Below are 22351 nucleotides of genomic sequence, written 5' to 3'. Positions count from 1 at the left end.
TAAATAATAGCTTTTGTCCTTGCAAACAGTAACATGTGCGCTCAACCAGTTGCACCACCACCCGGCCCCTGTAAGCTAATTCTTTTTAAAAAAACACTTTTAAAATTTTTAAAAAATATTTATTTTCCCTTTTGTTGCCCTTGTTTTTTGTTGTTGTAGTTATTGTTATTATTGATGTTGTTGTTGGATAGAGCAGAGAGAAATGAAGAGAGGAGGGAAAAACAGAGAGGGGGAGAGAAAGACAGACACCTGCAGGCCTGCTTCACCACCTGGGAAGCGACTCCCTTACTGGTGGGGAGCCGGGGCTCGAACCGGGATCCTCACGCCGGTCCCTGCGCTTTGCGCCACGTGCGCACTTAACCCGCTGCGCCGCCGCCCGACTCCCATAAGCTAATACTTATTGGTTGAAAAGCGAATTCTTTAAACTAAAATTGACTTTCAGGATCATCTCTGACCGCCCATCTCTAAGCTGTCCTGCAGTTTAGTCCCTGCACAGTGCGCGATCAATCTGGAGTGCAAATGCATTAAACTGGGACTGGCGGATAAGGGGCGCCACCGATCGCCCCCTAATAGCATTCGGGCCGCAGTCAGCCTCAAGGCGCAGGCGCAGGTCTTAAGAGGCCCAGCTTTCAACTTCGAGACGCGCTACTTGTCGCCCCTAGCAACGGAGCCTGGACGCACCACTGAGACGCAGCCCGGCCTCCTAGAGGGGCCAGCTTCTACCACCGAGAGGGGGCTGTCGGCTAGAGCGCCACGGCCCTCCGGGGGTGGAGTAGGAGAGTCAGAGAGACCCAATTGTCACGTGGGCCGCCGCGCGGAGGCGGGACTTCCGGCCGCTGGGTATTTTCTTTCCGGTTGCCCTGTCCTGCCGGCCCGCCCCGGGCCCCGCGCCCCCCGGCCCCCGCGCGGCCCCTCGCCGCCGCGATGAAGAAGTTCTTTGAGGAGATCAAGGCCGACATCAAGTTCAAGAGCGCGGGGCCTGGCCAGAAGCTCACGGAGTCGGCGTCGTAAGTGGGGGGCACGGTGCTGGGGGGGTGGTCTGGGGAGATCTGGGTGTGATCCCGCGGGGCTGGCTGAGGGGCGGGGGAGACCTCGGGGGCGGGGCGAAACCCGAGGGGGCGGGGCGAAGCCCGAGGGGGCGGGGCTTCTGGGGAAGCGTCCTAGATCCGGGGAATTGGGGTACCCGGTCTGGAGGGGGGCCCGGGCAGGGGGGCGTTGGTCATGCTCAAGAGCTGCGGGAGCTTTGGAAAAGCAGAGCGTGGGAGGCTCTGCTTTGGGGGGCTCGATCGGGAAGAGCCCTGAGAGGGGCCTGGAAGGGACCCCATAGCTGAGTTCCTCAGGGACACCCATTGCTAAGCCCCTCTGGGACCCCCCACATCTAAGCCCCTCTGGGACCCCCCATATCTAAGCCCCTCTGGGACCCCCCACATCTAAGCCCCTCTGAGACCCCCCACATCTAAGCCCCTCTGAGACCCCCATATCTAAGCCCCTCTGGGACCCCCCACATCTAAGCCCCTCTGGGACCCCCATATCTAAGCCCCTCTGGGACCCCCCACATCTAAGCCCCTCTGGGACCCCCCACATCTAAGCCCCTCTGGGACCCCCCACATCTAAGCCCCTCTGGGACCCCCCACATCTAAGCGCCTCTGGGACCCCCATATCTAAGCCCCTCTGGGACCCCCCATATCTAAGCCCCTCTGGGACCCCCCCACATCTAAGCCCCTCTGGGACCCCCCCACATCTAAGCCCCTCTGAGACCCCCATATCTAAGCCCCTCTGGGACCCCCCCACATCTAAGCCCCTCTGAGACCCCCATATCTAAGCCCCTCTGGGACCCCCCATATCTAAGCCCCTCTGGGACCCCCCCACATCTAAGCCCCTCTGAGACCCCCATATCTAAGCCCCTCTGGGACCCCCCCACATCTAAGCCCCTCTGGGACCCCCATATCTAAGCCCCTCTGGGACCCCCCATATCTAAGCCCCTCTGGGACCCCCCCACATCTAAGCCCCTCTGAGACCCCCCATATCTAAGCCCCTCTGGGACCCCCCACATCTAAGCCCCTCTGGGACCCCCCACATCTAAGCGCCTCTGGGACCCCCATATCTAAGCCCCTCTGAGACCCCCCATATCTAAGCCCCTCTGGGACCCCCCACATCTAAGCCCCTCTGGGACCCCCCATATCTAAGCCCCTCTGGGACCCCCATATCTAAGCCCCTCTGGGACCCCCATATCTAAGCCCCTCTGGGACCCCCCACATCTAAGCCCCTCTGGGACCCCCCACATCTAAGCGCCTCTGGGACCCCCATATCTAAGCCCCTCTGGGACCCCCCATATCTAAGCGCCTCTGGGACCCCCCACATCTAAGCCCCTCTGGGACCCCCCCACATCTAAGCCCCTCTGAGACCCCCCATATCTAAGCCCCTCTGGGACCCCCCATATCTAAGCCCCTCTGGGACCCCCCCACATCTAAGCCCCTCTGAGACCCCCATATCTAAGCCCCTCTGGGACCCCCCATATCTAAGCCCCTCTGGGACCCCCCCACATCTAAGCCCCTCTGAGACCCCCATATCTAAGCCCCTCTGGGACCCCCATATCTAAGCCCCTCTGGGACCCCCCCACATCTAAGCCCCTCTGAGACCCCCATATCTAAGCCCCTCTGGGACCCCCCATATCTAAGCCCCTCTGGGACCCCCCCACATCTAAGCCCCTCTGAGACCCCCCATATCTAAGCCCCTCTGGGACCCCCCCACATCTAAGCCCCTCTGAGACCCCCATATCTAAGCCCCTCTGGGACCCCCATATCTAAGCCCCTCTGGGACCCCCCCACATCTAAGCCCCTCTGAGACCCCCATATCTAAGCCCCTCTGGGACCCCCCATATCTAAGCCCCTCTGGGATCCCCCCACATCTAAGCCCCTCTGAGACCCCCATATCTAAGCCCCTCTGGGACCCCCATATCTAAGCCCCTCTGAGACCCCCATATCTAAGCCCCTCTGAGACCCCTCATATCTAAGCCCCTCTGGGACCCCCCCACATCTAAGCCCCTCTGAGACCCCCCATATCTAAGCCCCTCTGGGACCCCCCATATCTAAGCCCCTCTGGGACCCCCATATCTAAGCCCCTCTGGGACCCCCCATATCTAAGCCCCTCTGGGACCCCCCATATCTAAGCCCCTCTGGGACCCCCATATCTAAGCCCCTCTGGGACCCCCCCACATCTAAGCCCCTCTGGGACCCCCCATATCTAAGCCCCTCTGGGACCCCCCACATCTAAGCCCCTCTGTGACCCCCCATATCTAAGCCCCTCTGAGACCCCCCATATCTAAGCCCCCCATATCTACCCCCCCCTGGGAGTTATGTGGGAGGGGCGCTGGCCAGACAGGAGCCCCGCACTGGGGTGGAGCTGGCTGTGTCTGGAGGGAGCTGGGACCACAGGGGTCCAGGTGTCGGGAGGGGGGTCTGTGAGGAATAATGGGGGATTGTGAAGGGGCGCGGCTGGGGGTCACCCGGACAGGCAGGGGGGCACCCGCTGGGGTGGGGAGGAACCATGAGGCAGTGGGGGGTCAGGGTGGGAGTGTGGGTGCAGGGCTGGGGCCGGCGGGGGCTCGGGGGTTGCGGGCCAGAGGAGACCACGAGGGCCAGGTAGGGGGGCCCGGGGGCCTGTGGGTGGGGGCCCGCTGCCTGGGACCCTTGGGTGCCGACCTTGGCAGATGTGGAAGGGAGAGACAGGGAGAGAGAGACAGAGATCCCTGCAGCCCTGCTCTGCCACTCGGGAAGCTTTCCCCCTGCAGGCAGGGGCCCGGAGCTCGAACCCGTATTCCCAGTAGAGGCCCGGCAGTGGCGCAGCTGGTTAAGCGCTCACGTTACAGTGCACAAAGGACCCGGGTTCGAGCCCCCAGTCCCCGCCTGCCAGGGGGAAGCTTCCGGAGCGGTGGAGCAGGACTGCAGGGGTCTGTCTCTCGTATCTCTCAATTTCTCTCCACCTCCACCCTGTAAGCCCAACCCAACCAAAAGTGAATCTTAGCTCCTGGGCGGCAATGGCCTCGAACCAGAGTCCTGCCCGGTTTCGCCCCCGAGGTCTGGGAGCCGGGTGGGAGCCAGATCCCTGGAATTGGGGGGCAGGAGCCCTCTGGACTCTTCCTGTGGCCCCAAGTTTCTCGGGCCCCACCCTGCCACGGGGACCCTGGGGGGCGGAGGAGTTAGGGCTACCCTGACCCTGCTGGAGCCTTCTGTGTGTGATGCCCCCCCAGGGAGAAGCCCTCCAAGGATAAGGCACCTCAGCCGGCGCTGCGGCAACCCCGCCAGGGCCCCACAGACGAGGCACAGATGGCTGCGGCCGCAGCCCTGGCCCGTCTGGAACAGAAGCAGCAGCCCCGCGCCCGAGCCCCCACCGCACAGGAGGCCGCCCGCAACCAGGGTGAGGGGCGGAGGGGGAGTGGGGCAGTGGGGGGGGGAGCCGGGAGGACCCCTTACCACCTCTCCCTCCACAGTGAAAAAGGAGCTTCACACTGAAGCCACCGTCAGCGGGAGCCTGGATGCCCCCGGGACCGACGTGGTGAGGGGACCCCTCCTGAGGCAGCCTGTGGGGGCCCCTGCGACCCCCCCATTGTTTCCCTTCTGAGAGCTCCTCAGCCCTTCAGCATCCCAGAGCCCAGTGCCTGGTATTGGGGACTGCCAGGCCCTCAGAACCCAGCATGGTGCAATCACGGAGGCCTTCCTGCAGGAGGCTGACCTCCGAGGGTAGCTGGGTGGAAAGCGTGTCTGGGGAGGAGGGTGTCTCTGGGGCGACGTTGTGAGGATTGGGTTGACTCAGAGGCCTCCCCAGGCTCCTGAGCCCAAGGAGGAAGACTCCACCCATCTGGCCGTGCCTGGGGTCTACTTCACCTGCCCACTGACAGGGGCCACGCTGAGGAAGGACCAGCGGGAGGCCGCCATCAAAGAGGCCATCCTCTCGGTGAGCACCCATGTTGCGGGTGGGTGGCACCACCTCCAGGAAGCCCACCAGGGTGGCCCAGCCACCTGACTGTTGCTCGTACCCAGGCCTGGTGTAAATGCTTGAGTGAACTTGAGAGGGCCAGAGCACATCTCTGGCACATGTGATGCTGGGTGGGGCTCGAACTCGGGGCATTGGGTTTCTAAGTCCTTTGCTCTTGTGAAAACCTCTCAGAGTTGAGAGCCCAGGGTCTGCTTACCTGGGTCCTGGGTTCTAGTCCCCACCCCCACCTACCTTCTGTCTGAGGGATGCACCAGGCCAAGTCAGAGCCCTGGCACCAGGTGGAAGGACCACGGGCACACGGGGAAGCCCCCTTGAATGGGCGGGGCGTGGGGAGGGAGGGAGCCACATGCTGACCCCCCCCCCTCCCCAGCACTTCTCCACAGACCCTGTGGCCGCCTCCATCATGAAGATCCACACTTTCAACAAGGACCGCGAGCGGGTGAAGCTGGGTGTGGACACCATCGCAAAGTGCGCGCCCCCAGGGTGGGGGGCGTGGGCCTCAGTTTCCCCCACCAGGGTCGGCGCCTCTCATGCTTGAGCTGCCCACCCCCCGCCCCCTTCCCACCAGGTACCTCGACAACATCCACTTACACCCTGAGGAAGAGAAGTACCGTAAGATCAAGCTGCAGAACAAAGTCTTCCAGGTACGGGATCCCGGTGCAGGGCAGGCGCCACAGGGACCCTGGAGGCTCTGGGGAAGGCGGGGGACCAGCTCGCCCACCCCCTCTGGCCTTCGGCGGCGCTGGCACAAGCGCCGCTCCACCATGTAGGAGCTTCCCCCGATGCTGTGGTGTCCCCATGTGGTGCCAGGGCCTCAGCTCCTGCCCGAGGTAAAGGGTGCGCTCAGCCAGGTGAGCCACCTCCTGGGCCTGCCGCTCTCTGTGACCTGGGACTGGGGTGGTGTGGCGGTTGGCTTGGGACCAGAAGGGGGTCCCAGGTGCCCCGTGTGTCTCCCACCCCACCCCCAGGAGCGCATCCACTCTCTGGAAGGGGCCCACGAGTTCTTTGAGGCTGTCGGCTTCCATAAGGAGCTGCTGCCCGTCCCAGATCAGGGTGAGGGCAGCGGGGGCGAGGGCTGGGCTGGGCTGGGCTGGGGGGGTCCCTGCAGCAGGCTGACCCCCTTGTCCCCCGCAGAGAGCCCTGAGGAGTTCTACGTGCTGAGCGCGGGTGCCCTGGCGGAGCCGCAGCGCCTGGGGAAGCTCCGGGAGCGGCTGGTGGGCGCCGAACCTCTGCGCGCCCGCCTCGCCCGCCAGCCCCGAGTCTTCCAGCCCTCGGCGCTGGCCGCCCACTTCCAGCTGCCCTCCGACTTCTTCACTCTCTCGGCTGACGAGATCAGGCGGGAGCAGAAGCTCAGGTGGGCAGCTGGGCCAGGGTTGCCACCTCCAGGGAACCTGCCAGGCTTGCTTCTTCAAGGACGGGCTCCCATCCAGGAAGCCTGCCCGGGTTGCGGGCAGGGGATGGGGCCGGGGCACCACCTCCTCTTCAGGGGAGCCTGACTCTGGGTCCCCAGGTCAGAGGCAGTGGAACGGCTGAGCGCGCTGAGGACCAAAGCCATGCGCGAGAAGGAGGAGCAGCGGGAACAGCGCAAGTACTCCTACACGTTGCTGCGTGTGCGCCTCCCTGACGGCTGTCTCCTCCAGGGTACCTGTCTGGACTGCTTTCCCGGGTTGGGGCTACCTCCTCCAGGGAGCCTGCCGGGACTGCTCTCTGGGGACCGGGATGGGGCCACCCTGTGACACAGCCACCACCCCCGCAGGGACCTTCTACGCACGCGAGCGGGTGGCCGCCTTGTATGGCTTCGTGCGCGAGGCACTGCAGCAGGACTGGTTGCCCTTTGACCTCCTCGCCTCGGGCGGCCGCAAGCTCTCAGAAGACGAGAACCCGGCCTTCAACGAGTGCGGACTGGTGTGTACCGCAGACGCAGAGCCCAGGGTCGGGGGTGCCCTGCTATGCCCTCTGGACAGACAGCCATGCATGGGGATCCCGTGTGGCGCCTGGGTATCATTTCAGGTCCTCAGGCTAGAGAGCCCCATACTCTCTGGAGTGGGTTGGGGGGGGAGGGGTCCTCGCCTTCCATCTGAGATGGGAAAAGAGGTGCCTGCCAGGCGTGCTGGACCCACGCAAACTTAGCCCCGGTGCTAAGAGATACGAGAGCGAGTGCAGTGGGAGACAGACACAGCATGAACCCCGGCACCAGGTGGCATGCCTCACAGCACCAGAGGGAGCTCCCAGCACAGTGAAAGTTGCTGTGCCCGCAGGTGCCCTCGGCCCTCTTGACCTTCTCATGGGACACGGCGGTGCTGGAGGACGTCAGGGCGGCGGGTGTGCAGCCCGACAGCTCCATCCTCAGGCCTGAGCTCCTGGTGGCCATGGAGCAGCTCCCATGACAGAAGCAGAAGGCTTGGCCGGCACCCGGGGTCTGTCACACACACCCTGTCTCTTGAGGGGCTACCCCCTTTACTGAGTGGCCCGGGTTGGGAGTTGGGACATTCAGCCTGCCGCGGGTGGGGCCTCTGTGAAAACACTAATAAACGGGTTTGGCTACTACCATGTGGATGTGGTGTGGAGCCCGGAAGCCACATGGGGCACCGTTGCCCGTCTGCAGAGTGTCTCAGCCCAAAACCCCCAAGAGAGGCCAGGATTCCACCATGGACAGTCTCTTTCTCAGGAGACACAACCAGAATCAGAGCTTCCCCTGGTGGTGTGGCACTTGCCACGTAGTGCCAGGGCTCAATCCAGGCAGAGGCAGGGCCAGGGCTGAGGTCACTGCCCCCCAGCTTCGTGCCCAGAGACCACCAGGAGACCAGATCAGGGATGACAGGTTTATACACGTTCGAGGGGTGGGGGGTGAGGGCTGGGGTCTGGGGCAGGGTCGCACGGTGCGGACCGGGCTCCAATTCATATACAAGCCTGGGGGGCCCTGGGTGCCCCCCCCAGAGGGTAATGCTTTATTGGGGGGGGTCAAGGTAGGCCAGGGGTTGTACAGAGGTCAGATGGGCCCGAGTGAGTGCCCCCAGCCCGGGGGTCACCGCGCAGGACAAAGTGCTCTTCCCACAGGCTCCCAGGCCGTTCAAGTACGAGGTGTCCGGGCACTCGAGGCGCGGGCAGCTCAGCGGGGGGCGGCAGGGGCGGGATCCCCAGCCTCAGAAGCCAGGCTGGAGGCAGCCATCAAGTCTGCGGGCAACAGGGAGGGGCTGTCAGCCGCGCACGCCCACCCAGGATCCTGCCCACCGAGCCTCAAACCCAGGCCCTGGAGAGCAGGACAGGGGAGATGTTCCACCAGGCCTGCCTTTGTCTGGGCCGCCTCAGGCCCGAGGGTCCCAGGCCGCCACTCCCGGTTCCACACCCACAGTGTTCCCACTTATGTGGCCTGCCGGGGTCTGGGGCTCACCAGGCCACTGCGCACAGCAGCCTCATCTTTTCTTCTGACTGGCAAACTTCACATCAAGACAGAAAGAGTCAGAAAAAAAGCACCGCGCCCAGACTCCAGGACGCCTGGAGCTTTCCCCCGTGCGTCGGTCCTTCCCCCAGGGTGCCAGGGCCCCAAGCCCAGAGCTGGGGGTGGGAGCCACGTCTGGCTGGGCCGTCTCACCTGCTGCGACGGGGACCTCCATGACACAGTCCCCGTCGTCGTCCTCCTCCTCCGTGTCCGCCTGGAAGCCGTCTAGGTCCTCAAAGCCCACCTGCGGGGACATGGGCCCCTCAGGGACTCTCCCTGGGGTGCTCTCCCTCCGGCCCTGATCCGGCAGCCCGGGCTCAGCGCTCACCTGCCCGTCGTGTCTACGCTTCTTCATGAATTGCGTGATACACATACTCCCGACTGATTTCCTTTTGCTGGACGTGGGCCCCGCGCTGGCGGGGGTGGCGGGGGTGGCGGGGGTGGCGGGGCTGGGGACAGCAGCCGGGCTGGGGGCAGCCCCGCCGTCGTCCTTGGGCAGCATGGTGACGTAGCTCCACTGGCAGGGCACGGGCAGGTGCTCCTGGTCAAAGCTGCGCAGCACCTGAGGAAGCACGTACCAGCACATGCGGAAGTCGGGCCGCTTCTCATAAACTGAGTTCTCAGAGATGAGCCGCTTGAGTCGTGCCTTGGACGGGACGGCAGTGTCCTCGGGGACTGGGGGTGTCGGTGGGCGCGAGGAGCTGGGGCTCGGGGGGCTGGCAGTGCGGCTCTCAGGGCTGGGGGCGTCCCGGCAGAGCAAACCCCGGCGACAGCACTCCTGGAACTCGCGGATGATGACTTTACTGCTGGAGACGTTGCCGTGGAGCAGAGGGAGCAGCTGGGCCAGGACTGGGGAACATGGAGGCTGAGAGAGAGGAACCCACAGCTGGCCCACCCGCCACGGGCTCCCTGGGTGCTGTGCAGGGTGCTGAGAGAGGAGAGACCCCACGGCCCTGTTCACCCTCCATGGGCTCCCTGGGTGCTGTGCAGGGTGCTGAGAGAGGAGAGACCCCACAGCCCTGCCCACCCTCCATGGGCTCCCTGGGTGCTGTCCATGGTGCTAAGAGAGGAGAGACCCCACAGCCCTGGCCACCCTCCATGGGCTCCCTGGGTGCTGTGCCTGGTGCCTGCAGGGGGGGGGGGGGTCGCTTCACAAGCATTGAAGCAGGTCTGCAGGTGTCTTGTCTTTCTCTCCCCCGTCGCCCCTCCTCTCTTGATTTCTCTGTCCTATACAACAACACTGATGAGCAATAATAATAATAAATAAGGGCAACAGAAGGGAAAAATGGCCTCCAAGAGCAGTGGATTCATAGTGCAGGCACCGAGCCCCAGCCATTACCCTGGAGGCACAAATTATTCAAAGTTAGAGACAGGGCACTTAGAGAGGAGATAGGCTTCCCCATTCTTGCTGAGCCTGCTTTTGAACCCTGGCAGCAGGGGGGCCACTGCAGAGGTTGAAGTCAGGCTGAGATTTGTCCATCTCTGTCTTTCTCACTTTGAAAGTACAGGAGAGAAATGCCCAGAGCAGCGGGGTTGTGCCTGTGTGCTGTAGCCAGAACAGTGTGGGCCAGGGCTGTGGGGGCCTCTTCTCTCAGCACCCTGCACAGCACCCAGGGAGCCCATGGAGGGTGGGCAGGGCTGTGGGGTCTCTCCTCTCTCAGCACCCTGCACAGCACCCAGGGAGCCCCATGGAGGGTGGGCAGGGCTGTGGGGTGTCTCCTCTCTCAGCACCCTGCACAGCACCCAGGGAGCCCCATGGAGGGTGGGCAGGGCTGTGGGGTCTCTCCTCTCTCAGCACCATGGAGAGCACCCAGGGAGCACATGGAGGGTGGGCAGGGCTGTGGGGTCTCTCCTCTCTCAGCACCCTGCACAGCACCCAGGGAGCCCCATGGAGGGTGGGCAGGGCTGTGGGGTCTCTCCTCTCTCAGCACCATGGAGAGCACCCAGAGAGCCCCATGGAGGGTGGGCAGGGCTGTGGGGTCTCTCCTCTCTCAGCACCATGGAGAGCACCCAGGGAGCACATGGAGGGTGGGCAGGGCTGTGGGGTCTCTCCTCTCTCAGCACCAGGCACAGCACCCAGGGAGCCCCATGGAGGGTGGGCAGGGCTGTGGGGTGTCTCCTCTCTCAGCACCCTGCACAGCACCCAGGGAGGGTGGGCAGGGCTGTGGGGTCTCTCCTCTCTCAGCACCATGTACAGCACCCAGGGAGCCCATGGAGGGTGGGCAGGGCTGTGGGGTGACTCAAACCAGGATCCTTATGCTGGTCCTTGCGATTCATACCGTGTGCGCTTAATCCGCTGCGCTACTGCCCAGCCCCCAGATTATTATTATTAGTACATTATTATTGCTTGTTTAGCCACTGGAGCCCTGCTCAGCTCTGGCTTATCGTGGTGCTGGGGGCTAAAGGTGGGATCTTCAGTGCCTCAGGAGTGAAAGGCTTTTCTGTAATACTGTCTCGTCAGCCCCTATTATTATTGCTGTCATTGTTATTTACTGCTATTCTGGGGCCTGGTTCCCAGAGCATCACGATGATCCCTTTCCAGAGAGGCCGAGTGAGAGACCCTGCACCTTGCTCTGCCCCCCTACAGGTGGGCCCCAATGCTTGAACCCGGGTCCTTGTGTGTTATACCACACTGCTCTACTGGGTACCGTGCCACCCGGCCTCTCGGGAAGCAACTGCTCTGAAGAGTTTCTGGGGCGCCAGGCGTCGGGGCACCTGGTTGAGCGTGAGGCCTCGGGTTCAAGCCCCTGGTTCCCTAGAGCTGCTATCTCCCTCTCCCTCTCCCACGGGGCCCCAGGTCAGATCCTGGCGTGTCCTGTGCCCCTACTCACTCTGCTGGTCTCGCTTCTCCCGCTTGGAGGCCTTGGGTGTCAGCTCCTCTTCAGGGGGCGCGGGTTCGAGCGGGCAGGCACGGAACTGCTGCAGCAGCCGGAGGTGGGGGCCCCCTGCGTGGCCAGCCCACACGCAGCCCACGGCCACGGGCTGCAGCACCCGGAAGCCCTTCCCGTGAGCCAGCAGCTCGTCCCACTCCTTGGCCTTCAGCTTCTGCCGCACCTTGTGCTTCTCGGGGTCCCCGCACTCCTGGGGGTGGGGGAGAAGGGCCAATGACTCGGGGGTCCACCGGCCCGGGGCGGCTGGGACTTCCAGGCCCTCCTGGCCCAACGCACCTCGGTCACCCCCTCGTCTTCTGACAGGTAGCCGTGCGGCACAAAGAAGCCATCGTCATCATCATCGTCGTCACCCAGCTCGTCATCCTCATCCTGAAAGGGGGACACGGTCACTGCTCTCACGGGGACAGGGGCACACGGGGTTTAAAAGGCCCCCCACACCTGGCATTGGATGGTAGAACTCTGCATTACGAAGGCCGAACGTGCCCGTCTCGGTTCCCACCCTGGCACTGATGTGCCACTTCTCAGAGACCAATCAGTTACCAAGATGATTATTAACAGCCTGCTGGTGGCGGTGCTGGGGATCAAACCCACAGTGCTGTCTCCCTGGCCCTGCCTTTTTCTTATTGATTTGCAAGAGCTCTTTACATATGTGGGATTTTTTTTTTTCCTTTCCCCCAGAGCCCTCCTCAGCTCTGGCTGGTGGAGGAGCTGTGGATCAAACCTGGGACCTCAGAGCCACAGCAGGAGAGTCTGTTTGGAGAACCACTCTGACTTCCCAGCCCTTTGGGGGACTCGACCGAAAAAGAAATATCTAGGACTGGGCAAACAGCACAGGGCATCTGCAAAGAGACTCTCCTGCCCAAGGCTCTGAGGACCTGGGTTCGATCCCCAGCACCCAGAGCTCAGCAGGGCTCTCCTCTCTTTCATTGGAAAGAATCAAGAGAAAGGATGGAGATGAACTGGCGGGAAGCCCTCTGCCCCACTCACCCCCTCGCTGTGCGACAGCGACTCTCCGGGCTCCTCCTCCTCCCACTCCTCGTCGCTGTCTACCTCGTAGTCCAGAAGCTTCTGCAACCGAACACAGAGCCGCTAGCACCCCTGGCCTGGGGGAGGGGCTGCAGTGGGAGGCGAGGTGAGCCCCAGCACCACCTGCTCACCGAGTCCTGGGCCCAGGGGTGCCGTGGGCGGATGACGGTGCTGTGCTTGGTCCAGGAGCCCCAGTACGCTGGCCGATGGTTCTCGCAGAACTGTAACAGCTTCATGCGGCCTCGCGGCCTCCGCCTGGGCGCCACTTTCTCCGGGCTGCTCTCCAGGATTATCACGTCACTGGGGGACAGGGAGCAGGGGGCTGGGGAATGTGTTCTCAGGCTGCCGGACCCCCTCCCAGGTCAGTAGATGGTGCCTCCGGGCCCAGGGTTCCACCCTGGCATTGCCAACCTGTTAAAGATGTCAGTGCGTTGCTGGGGGGCGGCGGTGGGCCCTGAGCAGAGGGGGCGGCGGGTGCGCAGCTCGTCCAGGAAGGAGGCTCCAGAGGCCTGGAGTTGCAGGAGGGAGTCAAGCTGCTCACACAGCGCAGGGGCCAGGGCGGCGCGGCTCTGGGGGGCCAGGACCATGTGCTCCTTGATCTCGAACGGGGCGAACTTGCCACAGGAGCCTGCCAGCGTCTGGAGGGGCGGCAGACGGAGTGAGGAGGAGGACTGTCTGTGGGGCCGAGGAGAGACCCCATAGTCCTGCCCACCCTTCACAGGGCTCCCTGGGTGCTGTGCCTGGTGCTGAGAGAGGAGAGACCCCACAGCCCTGCCCACCCTCCATGGGGCTCCCTGGGTGCTGTGCATGGTGCTGAGAGAGGAGAGACCCCACAGCCCTGCCCACCCTCCATGGGGCTCCCTGGGTGCTGTGCCTGGTGCTGAGAGAGGAGAGACCCCACAGCCCTGTTCACCCTCCATGGGCTCTCTGGGTGCTGTGCAGGGTGCTGAGAGAGGAGAGACCCCACAGCCCTGCCCACCCTCCATGGACTCCCTGGGTGCTGTGCCTGGTGCTGAGAGAGGAGAGACCCCACAGCCCTGCCCACCCTCCATGGGCTCCCTGGGTGCTGTGCCTGGTGCTGAGAGAGGAGAGACCCCACAGCCCTGCCCACCCTCCATGGGCTCCCTGGGTGCTGTGCCTGGTGCTGAGAGAGGAGAGACCCCACAGCCCTGCCCTCCCTCCATGGGCTCCCTGGGTGCTGTGCCTGGTGCTGAGAGAGGAGAGACCCCACAGCCCTGCCCACCCTCCATGGGCTCCCTGGGTGCTGTCCATGGTGCTGAGAGAGGAGAGACCCCACAGCCCTGCCCACCCTCCATGGGCTCCCTGGGTGCTGTGCCTGGTACTGAGAGAGGAGAGATCCCACAGCCCTGCCCACCCTCCATGGGCTCCCTGGTGCTGTGCCTGGTGCTGAGAGAGGAGAGACCCCACAGCCCTGCCCACCCTCCATGGGCTCCCTGGGTGCTGTGCCTGGTGCTGAGAGAGGAGAGACCCCACAGTCCTGCCCTCCCTCCATGGGGCTGCCTGGGTGCTATGCCTGGTGCTGAGAGAGGAGAGACCCCACAGCCCTGCCCACCCTCCATGGGCTCCCTGGGTGCTACACCTGGTGCTGAGGGTGGAGGGACCCCAGTGCTCACCTTGGGGGCTTGTGGGGTCTTTGGTCTCTGGAAGAAGCGTGTGATCTCTGCTTTCTCTGCCTTAATACGCTGTGGGGGCAGGTGCCCAGCCCAAGGATGAAGGAGAAACAGTCACCCTTACAGACACAGTGGGGTCCCTGGAACTGACCCCCTCCCAGAGGGCAACAGACAGAGAAGAGAAACGCCACAGCCGGCCCCCCACTCCCCGCGAAGCCTAACCCAAAGCAGGGTCCTTCGAGCTGGTCCCCCCCCCCCCCCGCAGCCCGCAGCCCTGGGAGCACTGCTGAGTGAGCAGCACCCCAGGAGGCAAGGCCCGCAGCGCCGCTACCTTCTCCTCCTCTCGCTGCCGCCTCTCCTCCTCCTTTTTCCGCTTCTCCTCCTGCTTGGCCCTATGGGGGGACCCGTCAGCCTGGCCCAGCCGGGGCCACGGCCGCCACTGCCCATCTACCCACCCGCGGGGGCCACTCACTCCAGAGCCTCCTGCCGCTCCTTCTTGCGCTCCTCCTTGAGCCGCTGCTTCTCGGCGCGCTCCCGCTCGTCCTTCTGCCGCCTCTCACGCCGCTCTTTCTCCTTCATCTCCTTCTCCTCCTCCCGCCGCCTCCGCGCCTCCTCCCGCGCCCGCCTGGCTTGCTCCTTCTGCTTCTCCTTCTCCTCCTTCTCCGCCTGGAGCTTCTGCTGGCGGCCCAAGCGCTCCTGGTCCTGCGGGCAGAGGACGCGGGGACGGGCGTGGGCCTGGGGTCCTTCTGTGATGTGGGGACAAGTGTGGGCCTGGGGTTCAAGCAGTGCCCAGGGGACAGGTGCAAGTAGGGGAAGAGCCAGGAGCCTGCACCAACATCCCCCAAACCTGGCACCGTTTACGAGGGGCTTATAAAAGGTTCTTAGTATTTTACCCAGAGCCCTGTTGAGCTCTGGCCGCCAGTGGTGCTGGGGACTGAACCCGGGACCTTGGAGCCTCAGGCGGGGAAGGCTGTCGCATACACCTGTATGCTACCTTCCCCAGCCCAGACATTTGTAAGCGTGAACTAGCTGCCTTGTGAGAGAGGACAGGAGCACGCAGCAGCGGGGCTGGAACTCAGGACCTCTCGCTGCAGAGTCCAGAGCTGTGAAGCAAGCCTGCGCCGCCCCAGGTGGCCTCGCTACAGTGCGGAGCCGGGAATGAAGCCAGGGCGTCACTCAGGCATAGACGGGGCTGGAAAGACGGGGAAATCTGTCTGTCCAGACAACCCGCTTCTCAGCAGAGCAAGCGGCCAGGTGACTCACGCGCTGCAGCTTCAGCCGGGTCTTCTCTGCGGAATCTCGCGGGACTTTCTTAGGCACCTGCGAGGAGAGGGGTCTGTGATTCCCCTGCCAAGCGCAGCAGGGAGGGGGCACGGCGGACACGGCTGGCTTGGACTCAAGCTTGGAGCTTCCCCTGGTGCTATCTGAGGTGCTCACGTGTGGCGCCGGGCCTGAACGACACCCGGAGCTTTGGACATGGCTAGCCAGGTGCTCTAGCAGGTGAGCTATCTCCCGGGCCCCAGGGGAGGGAGTTCCAAGAACACAGGCCAGGCCGTCCTGCCGAGCCCCCAAGGGGCCCTGAGTGTGCTGCTGTCGGAGGGTCAGACAGAGAGAGACAGGGTGAGACACGGGGAGAGAGAGGGCGAGAGAGGCACTGCCCGTTTCAGTACTGGCCCTCACAGGCGGGGGGGGGGGGGGGGGGGGGAGGGGCGCGCCGGGTTGAGCACACACATCACAGTGTACAAGGACCCAGGTTCAAGCCCCCCGGTCCTTCACAAGCAGTAGAGCGGGGCTGCAGGTGTGTCTCTCCCTCTCTGCCGTCTGTCTCTATCCAACAATAAACACAAATGCTGGTAACAAAAAAAAATCTTAAAACGCCCCATGTCCCCACGGGGGGGGGGGGGGGGGCGGCGCGCGGAGGAGCTTCACGAGCCAAGCGATGGATCAGGGCTGCAGGTGTCTCTCTTCCTCTCTCCCCTTCTTTCTTGAGTTCTCTGTCTCTACTAAGTAGTATACAGAATATTAAAAAAACAACAACAACAAAAAAGGAAATCACAAAATAGAAGGCTGGGTTGAATGGCCGCATTAGCGCGTGCAAGGTCATGGGTTCAAATCCCCAGTTCCCAGGAGTCGGGCGGTAATGCAGCAGGGGGCACAAAGCGCAAGGACCGGCAGAAGGATCCTGGTTCGAGCCCCCGGCTCCCCACCTACAGGGGAGTCGCTTCACAGGCAGTGAAGCAGGTCTGCAGGTGTCTGTCTTTCTCTCCCCCTCTCTGTCTTCCCTCCTCTCTCCATTTCTCTCTGTCCTATCCAACAACGATGACAGTAATAACAATAATAACTACAACAATAAAACAAGGGCAACAAAAGAAAATAAATATATACATAAATAAATATATATATATATATAAATCCCCAGTTCCCTAGCTGCAGGGGTTAAGTTGACAAGCAGGTCTGCACTGTCTTCCCCTCCTCTCTCCATTTCTCTCTGTCCTATCCAACAACAAAGACAGCAATAACAACAACAAGAATAACTACAAGGGCAACAAAAGAAAACAAATATGTGGTCCAGGAGGTGGTGCAGTAGGTAAAGCATTGGACTCTCAAGCATGAGGTCCCGAGTTCAATCCCTGGTAGCACATGTACCAGACTGATGTCTGGTTCTTTCTCTCTCTCTCTCCCCCTATCTTTCTCATTAATAAATAAAATATTAAGAAAATAGAAAACAAATAAATATAATACGCATATATATATATATAAACAAGTCCCCAGTTCCCTTCCTGCAGGGGTTAAGCTTGACAGTGCTGCTCTCTCTCTTCCAAATGTGAGACAGGGGAGGGGGAGGGGGGGACAGGTGGTGGCACACATTTACAGTGACTAGGACCCGGGTTGAAGTCCCTGGTCCCCACCTGCAGGGGGAAAGCTTCTCGAGTGGTGAAGCGGGGCTGCAGGGGTCTCTCTCCGTTTCTCCCCCTCCCTTCAATTCCTCTGTCTCTATCCAATAGTACCTTTTTAATTTTTTTTTCAAGATTTTTGTTTATTAATGAGAAAGCTAAGAGGAGGAGGAGAGATAACAAGACATCACTCTGGTCCATGTGCTGCTGGGGACTGAACTGGGGACCTCACGCTTGAGCGTCTGATGCTTTATTCATCACCTTCCAGAGCCCTGCTCAGCTCAGCTCTGGCTAGTGGCGGTGCAGGGGATCGAACCAGGGAGACACTGGAGCCTCAGGCAGGAGAGTCTCTGCAGAACAATCATGCTATCTACCTCTGCCCAGTAAATGTTTCTTTTTAAAGAGAGACAGAGAGACACACAGAGAGGAAGCGACCAGAGCTCCAAAGCTCCTTCAATGCGGCGGGGGCCGATTTTGAACCCGGCAGTGCAGTATCCTGTCTAGGTAAGCCACTTTGCCAGCCTAGGCGACTCTCTCTCCAGTTCTCTCTGTCTCTATAAGATTAAAAATAAAAGGGGGGGGGAGGTTGGTGGGGGAGGATGGCTCGTGCAGGCACTGGGCCCCAAACTAAGTTCTTGAGTTCAATCCCCAGCACCCCATGCGCCTGAGTGACGCTCTGGTTTGTTCTCTCTCTCCTTCCCTACCTCTCTCTGTGTCCTCTCTCCCTCTCTCTGCCAATGGAGATTTCACTGGGGCTTTGTACCTGCAAGACCCCAGCACTTCCCTAGGATTCTTTTGAAGCCAGGAGGGGGGATAGGCCAGGAGTGACCCCTGCTTGGTTCGATCCCCAGAGCCACCAGGGGACAGGGAAAAACATGCCAATCAAAGGAAAGCACTCGACCAGGTGAGCCATGCCCTCATCCCAATATATATAAACAGTTACTGTTTTTTAAATTTTTCTTAATGGCGGGGTTGGGAATCAGAGCATCACTCTAGCACATACAATGCCAGAGATCAAACTTGGTGACAGAGACACCACAGCGGGTGAACTTCCTCTGGTGCAATAGCATCTTCCCATGTGGTACTGGGGCTGGAACCTGGGCTGGCGCTCTACCCAGTGAGCTCTTTCCGCTGTTTTTGGAGTACAAAATAGGCAGAGGCCAGGCCGTGCACCTCTGGCCACCGGGGAACGATGGGGGTGCACAATGAGCCCCAGGCCCGCCACTACCTCCAGGCCGCAGCAGGGAGATACTCACTTTGCGGATCGGGGTGCAGGCAGGGAGGCTCAGGGGGCTCTCAGTTCGTGTGGTGGCAGCGGTGGGCCCCTCCGGGGAGCTAGTGGGCGAGAAGGAGCTCAGGGAGGAGTGACTGAGTACAGAGTCCTCTTCGGGGCCCGACTCGGGCAGATCGACGTCCAAGGCCCTGGGGTCCCCGACCCCTGGGGGGCTGTCGGGGGGGGCCTTGGTGGCCAAGATATCCTGCAAGACCACCACGGGCCACTTGTCCTTAAACAGGAGGCCCCCGGCCTGGCTCCACCCGCCTCGGGCCTGCTCGGGGGGGCCGTTTGGTGACGAGGCAGCAGACCTCTCTTTGTCCTCCGAGTCACACCAGTCTGAGCTGGGCCCCAGGGGCCCCGCGGCTTCCATCTGATGCCCGCACTCGGGCCTGCCGGCACCCATGCCGACCGCCTCTGTCCCTTCTGTCCCCTCTGTCTCGGGGGCAGTGGCTTCGGCCTTCTGTGTCCCCCGAGCTACGGGGCCATCTGGGGGTTCGTTCGAGTCCTCTGTCAAGTCAATGATGATGGGGGCCAGGGCCGGGGCTGGGGCCGGGGCCGGGTGGCACAGGAACTGATCCAAGGGCCCCTTGCCATTGACCAGTTTCGGTGGTGGCAGCGGCTGCGTTCCCAGCAGGTCCAGGGGACCGTCGTTTTCCGCGGTGTCCAGGAAGGTGCCCAAATGCGGGAGGTGGCCTGGAGGTGGGGGGGCGCCCTGGGAGGGCCTGTCATCTGGCCCGTCCTGGGATTTCTCCTTTGGGGTCGGAGTTAGGCGCTTGAAGGGCAGCCGGGCTGAGGGGAGAAAGATGGAGAGGTCTCAGTGTGAACCCCGACAACGGTGAACACCCCCCCCCCACAGAGCTGAGCACATGTGCCCTAGGACCCGGGTTCAAGCCCCCGCTCCCCACCTGCAGGGGCGAAGCTTCACCCTTCAAGTGGTGAAGCAGGGCTACAGATATCTCTCTGCCTCTCTCTCCCTATCTCTCCCTCCCCTCTCGATTTCTCAGCCTCTGTCCAATCAATAAATGAGATATTAAAGAAATCAAAAGCAGACAAAGCAGGAAGGCCCCCCCCCCCCTTGCCACAAGAAGTCACCTTGAATTAACTTCTTGCCGGGGAAGGCAGGCCGCTCTCTGCACTCCATGGCTGTAGAGAAAAGAGACGCGATGAGACTGGGGGACTCACGGCAGCCCCCACCAGCCCCCCGGCCTCCGCGAGCAAAGCCCTGTGCGTGCCCCTGGCCCGTTTTGCGTATTCACCGCACTTGGGGAAGGGCTCCGTGGGAGCCAGCACAGTTCTCTTATTTGAAACCAACAAAAAGCCTTGGAAAGCATCAATAATAACTACAACAACAAAACAAAGGCAACACAAATAAATAAATATTAGTGCAGCGGGTTAGGCTCACGTGGCGCAAAGCGCAAGGACCAACTTAAGGATCCCGGTTCGAGCCCCCGGCTCCCCTCCTGCAGGGGAGTCGCTTCACAGGAGGTGAAGCAGGTCTGCAGGTGTCTGTCTTTCTCTCCCCCTCTCTGTCTTCCCCTCCTCTCTCCATTTCTCTCTGTCCTATCCAACAACGACGACATCATCAACAACAATAACTATAACAATAAAACGAGGGCAACAAAAGGGAATAATAATAATAATTTTTAAAAAAAGCCTTGCAAAGGAAATGATCGTTTCTGATCAGAAGAGATCTAGGGAGCAGCTCTGGCAGGAGGTAGAGGCGGGGATTGAACCTGCAGCCCCGGGGCCTCAGGCCTGCAAAGTGCTGCTCACCCGCATGGCGCTTTCTCGTTTGCTCTCTCACTGCTGGGATGGTATCACCCTGAATCACCCGTCTCTCTCCCTCACCCCAGCAGAGAGACGCAGAGACGAGGGAGCACGCCACACACAGCAGCTTCTCCCAGTGTGTGTGGGGGGGGTGGGGGGGACGTGGGGGGGGGCGTGGGGGCTGTTACCCAGACTTCTCCAGCCTCAACACAGAGGCAGGGTTCTCACCATCAAGGCCACTAGAACATGCCCCCCAGCACCTCTCCCGATGGGCATGGAGCAGCGACTGAGGTGAAGCAAGGGAGCCCGAAAGCCAGAGGAGGAGACAGGAACCAGTGTGTGTTTGCCCCTCCAGCCCCAGCCCTCCCCACCTGGAAACCTCCACCAGGGCTTCCCTGCCTGCCAGGCAGACTGTGAGGAGCTAACACAAAACTGCAAAGCTTGGGGGGGCTGGGGAGACAGCAGGATGGCTCTGCAGAGACTCTCCTGCCTGAGGCTCTGAGGTCCCAGGCTCAATCCTCATCACCACCCTCAGCCAGAGCTCAGCAGGGCTCTGGGGGCTAAACCCCACATATGTAAAGAGTGATTACAAATCAACAAGAAAAAAAAAAATCAGGGCCAGGGAGACAGCAGGATGGTTCTGCAAAGAGACTCTCCTGCCTGAGACTCTGAGGTCCCGGGTTTAATCCCCAGCACCACCGTCAGCCAGAGCTCAGCAGGGCTCTGGAGGGGTGGTCTGTCTGTCTGTCTGTCTGTCCCTCTCTCATCTGTATCTTTCTCTCTGTACCTCGTCCATTAAGATAAGTAAAATATACTTTAAAAAAAAAGCAGCACCACTGCTTAACTCTATCTTGTGATGCCCGCGATTAGATCAGACTTCCAAGTGTCAGGCATGAAAGTTCCTCATTACAGAAACACTTAGCTATCTCTCAAAGTCCTGTCATGAGTAAATACACACAAAACCAAATAAAAAAGGCCCCCGCCCCGCACCTGTCAGGCATACCTGTTACCAAGCACAAGGACGCAAGTTCAAGCCCCCACTTCCCACCTGCTGGGGGGAAGTTGGCAAGCAGTGCTGCAGGTGTCCCTCTCTCTCTCTTCCCCTTCTCCCTCTGGATCTGTCTCTATCCAATCAGCACGTCTTTTTAAAAAAATAATCTGCAAGTGAAAACATCCAAAATAGTAATACAGGAATAACCTTTCAGTGACCACGCTTGGCTTTTTTTTGACACGGACGCCGGCTAAGGGGCGCAGCATGATAAGAGAGAGAGAGAGAGAGATGGAGAGCATCTTAGCGCGTGCGGTGCCAGGGATCGAACCCGGGTGGCGGAGTGACTGGTCGGCCTGGACAGGAGCAGAGCAGTCAGCACCCACACACCCCACACATGGCCTTCTAGGCTGAGATGACATTTACTCTAATTCACTCTTCGCCCTGTCCTGTTTCAGGACACCAAGACCCACCTCTCAATGATCACAAATCTCTCCCTCTCTCTCTCTCTCTCTCTCTCCCCTGCTGACTTCAGTCCCAAAGCCAAGAAGGGCCCCAGATCTGGAGGGGCCAGTTTTGGGGTCGTCCCCACTGGGGGTTGGAGAGGTTGCTCCCAGCTGGGAATGTCTGGAGCCCAGCGATTCTGCTGGTCCCCTGCTGGTGGTGGTCAGCACACAGCAGCCCCCCCAAACCCCCCGGGCCGAGGGTGAGGAGCCCCCCCCAGCCATTCACCCGGCGCTGGCAGGGCAGAGTGCACCCCAAAGCAGAGAAGACCTGGCCCCCGACTTAGGGGGCGGCCTGGGCGGACAAAGCCCCCCGGCAGGATGCGCCGCTAGGGCTGCGAGGGGATCAGGCCCCCGGGGCGCCCCCAGGCAGCAGCTCTGCCCCCCCAGCCCAGCGGGGTCGCGGGGCCTCAGTTTCTCCACCGCTGGGGAGGAGGGCTGGTGGGGAGGGCGCTTGCAGCTGCAAGGCGCACCCGGCCTGGTGTCCAGCTGCCAAGCCGGCCTCCTTGTGCCTCAGTTTCCCCTCTGGGCGCAGCCGCAGGGGCCCGTGCAGGTGCCCACAGGACCTCCTCCTTAGAGGGTCCCCAAGGTTGTGGGGCGACAAGGACCCCCGCGGAGGAGCCCCCCGGGACTGCAGGGCGCGCATGGGGGCCGGAGCGGGGGCCGCGGGTCCGAGTGAGAGGTGCGGGCCCCGATGGCCCCCGTGCCCGGCCCGCGCCCCCACCCCGCGTCGGGGCCCTCCCCACCGACCTGTGGCCGCGGCCCGGGCGCCGGGGGCCCCGCACTCCGGCTCCTCCAGCATCGCCGCGGAGTCGGCTCGGGCTCCCCTGAGGCGGCGGAGGCGCGGGCTCCGCTCCCGCGGCCGCTCTGCTCGGCCTCCCGCCCGCGCCGCTGCCGCTGCCGCTGCCGCCGCGGCCGCCGCGCTCGTATTTGGCGGGAAC

At 61.9% G+C, this 22351-nt stretch overlaps 2 protein-coding genes across 3 annotated transcripts; one reads left to right on the top strand and one right to left on the bottom strand.

Moving 5' to 3' along the window:
- The first annotated feature begins 829 nt into the window (after positions 1-829).
- UBXN6 (UBX domain protein 6) lies at positions 830-7542 on the top strand. The gene is made up of 11 exons (XM_007524933.3): positions 830-1007; positions 4250-4416; positions 4490-4554; positions 4825-4953; positions 5366-5463; positions 5564-5639; positions 5964-6048; positions 6130-6349; positions 6506-6636; positions 6752-6900; positions 7254-7542. Exons 1-11 carry the CDS (start codon positions 925-927, stop codon positions 7380-7382), a joined length of 1332 nt encoding a protein of 443 aa, XP_007524995.1. The 5' UTR covers positions 830-924; the 3' UTR covers positions 7383-7542.
- A 261-nt stretch (positions 7543-7803) lies between these two features.
- Positions 7804-22351, bottom strand: CHAF1A (chromatin assembly factor 1 subunit A). 2 transcript variants are annotated; one of them, XM_060181950.1, is made up of 15 exons: positions 22161-22351; positions 19245-19295; positions 18133-18941; positions 15246-15302; positions 14455-14684; positions 14314-14374; positions 13986-14054; positions 12763-12989; positions 12483-12651; positions 12313-12393; positions 11602-11694; positions 11266-11515; positions 8763-9283; positions 8588-8678; positions 7804-8169 (listed from the first exon to the last, which is right to left on the bottom strand). In XM_060181950.1, the coding sequence occupies exons 1-15, from the start codon at positions 22210-22212 to the stop codon at positions 8105-8107; spliced, it is 2826 nt and encodes a 941-aa protein (XP_060037933.1). In that variant the 5' UTR covers positions 22213-22351; the 3' UTR covers positions 7804-8104. The 2 variants fall into 2 exon arrangements, with proteins under 2 accessions (XP_060037933.1, XP_060037934.1); XM_060181951.1 differs by lacking the exon at positions 15246-15302.

The sequence above is a fragment of the Erinaceus europaeus genome, chromosome 23 (genome assembly GCF_950295315.1).
Source record: "Erinaceus europaeus chromosome 23, mEriEur2.1, whole genome shotgun sequence".
NCBI lineage: Eukaryota > Metazoa > Chordata > Mammalia > Eulipotyphla > Erinaceidae > Erinaceus > Erinaceus europaeus.
This window is presented reverse-complemented; position numbering and strand designations above follow the sequence as displayed.

Coding starts and splice junctions, on each gene's coding strand:
- UBXN6 (XM_007524933.3), top strand. CDS start 925: ATGAAGAAGTTCTTTGAGGAGATCAAGGCCGACATCAAGTTCAAGAGC. Junction 4,417..4,489: donor GGAGGCCGCCCGCAACCAGG/GTGAGGGGCGGA, acceptor CTCCCTCCACAG/TGAAAAAGGAGCTTCACACT. Junction 4,954..5,365: donor TCAAAGAGGCCATCCTCTCG/GTGAGCACCCAT, acceptor CCCCCTCCCCAG/CACTTCTCCACAGACCCTGT.
- CHAF1A (XM_060181950.1), bottom strand. CDS start 22,212: ATGCTGGAGGAGCCGGAGTGCGGGGCCCCCGGCGCCCGGGCCGCGGCC. Junction 15,303..18,132: donor CCTGCACCCCGATCCGCAAA/GTGAGTATCTCC, acceptor CTCTCCTCGCAG/GTGCCTAAGAAAGTCCCGCG. Junction 9,284..11,265: donor GGAGAAGCGAGACCAGCAGA/GTGAGTAGGGGC, acceptor CATGTTCCCCAG/TCCTGGCCCAGCTGCTCCCT.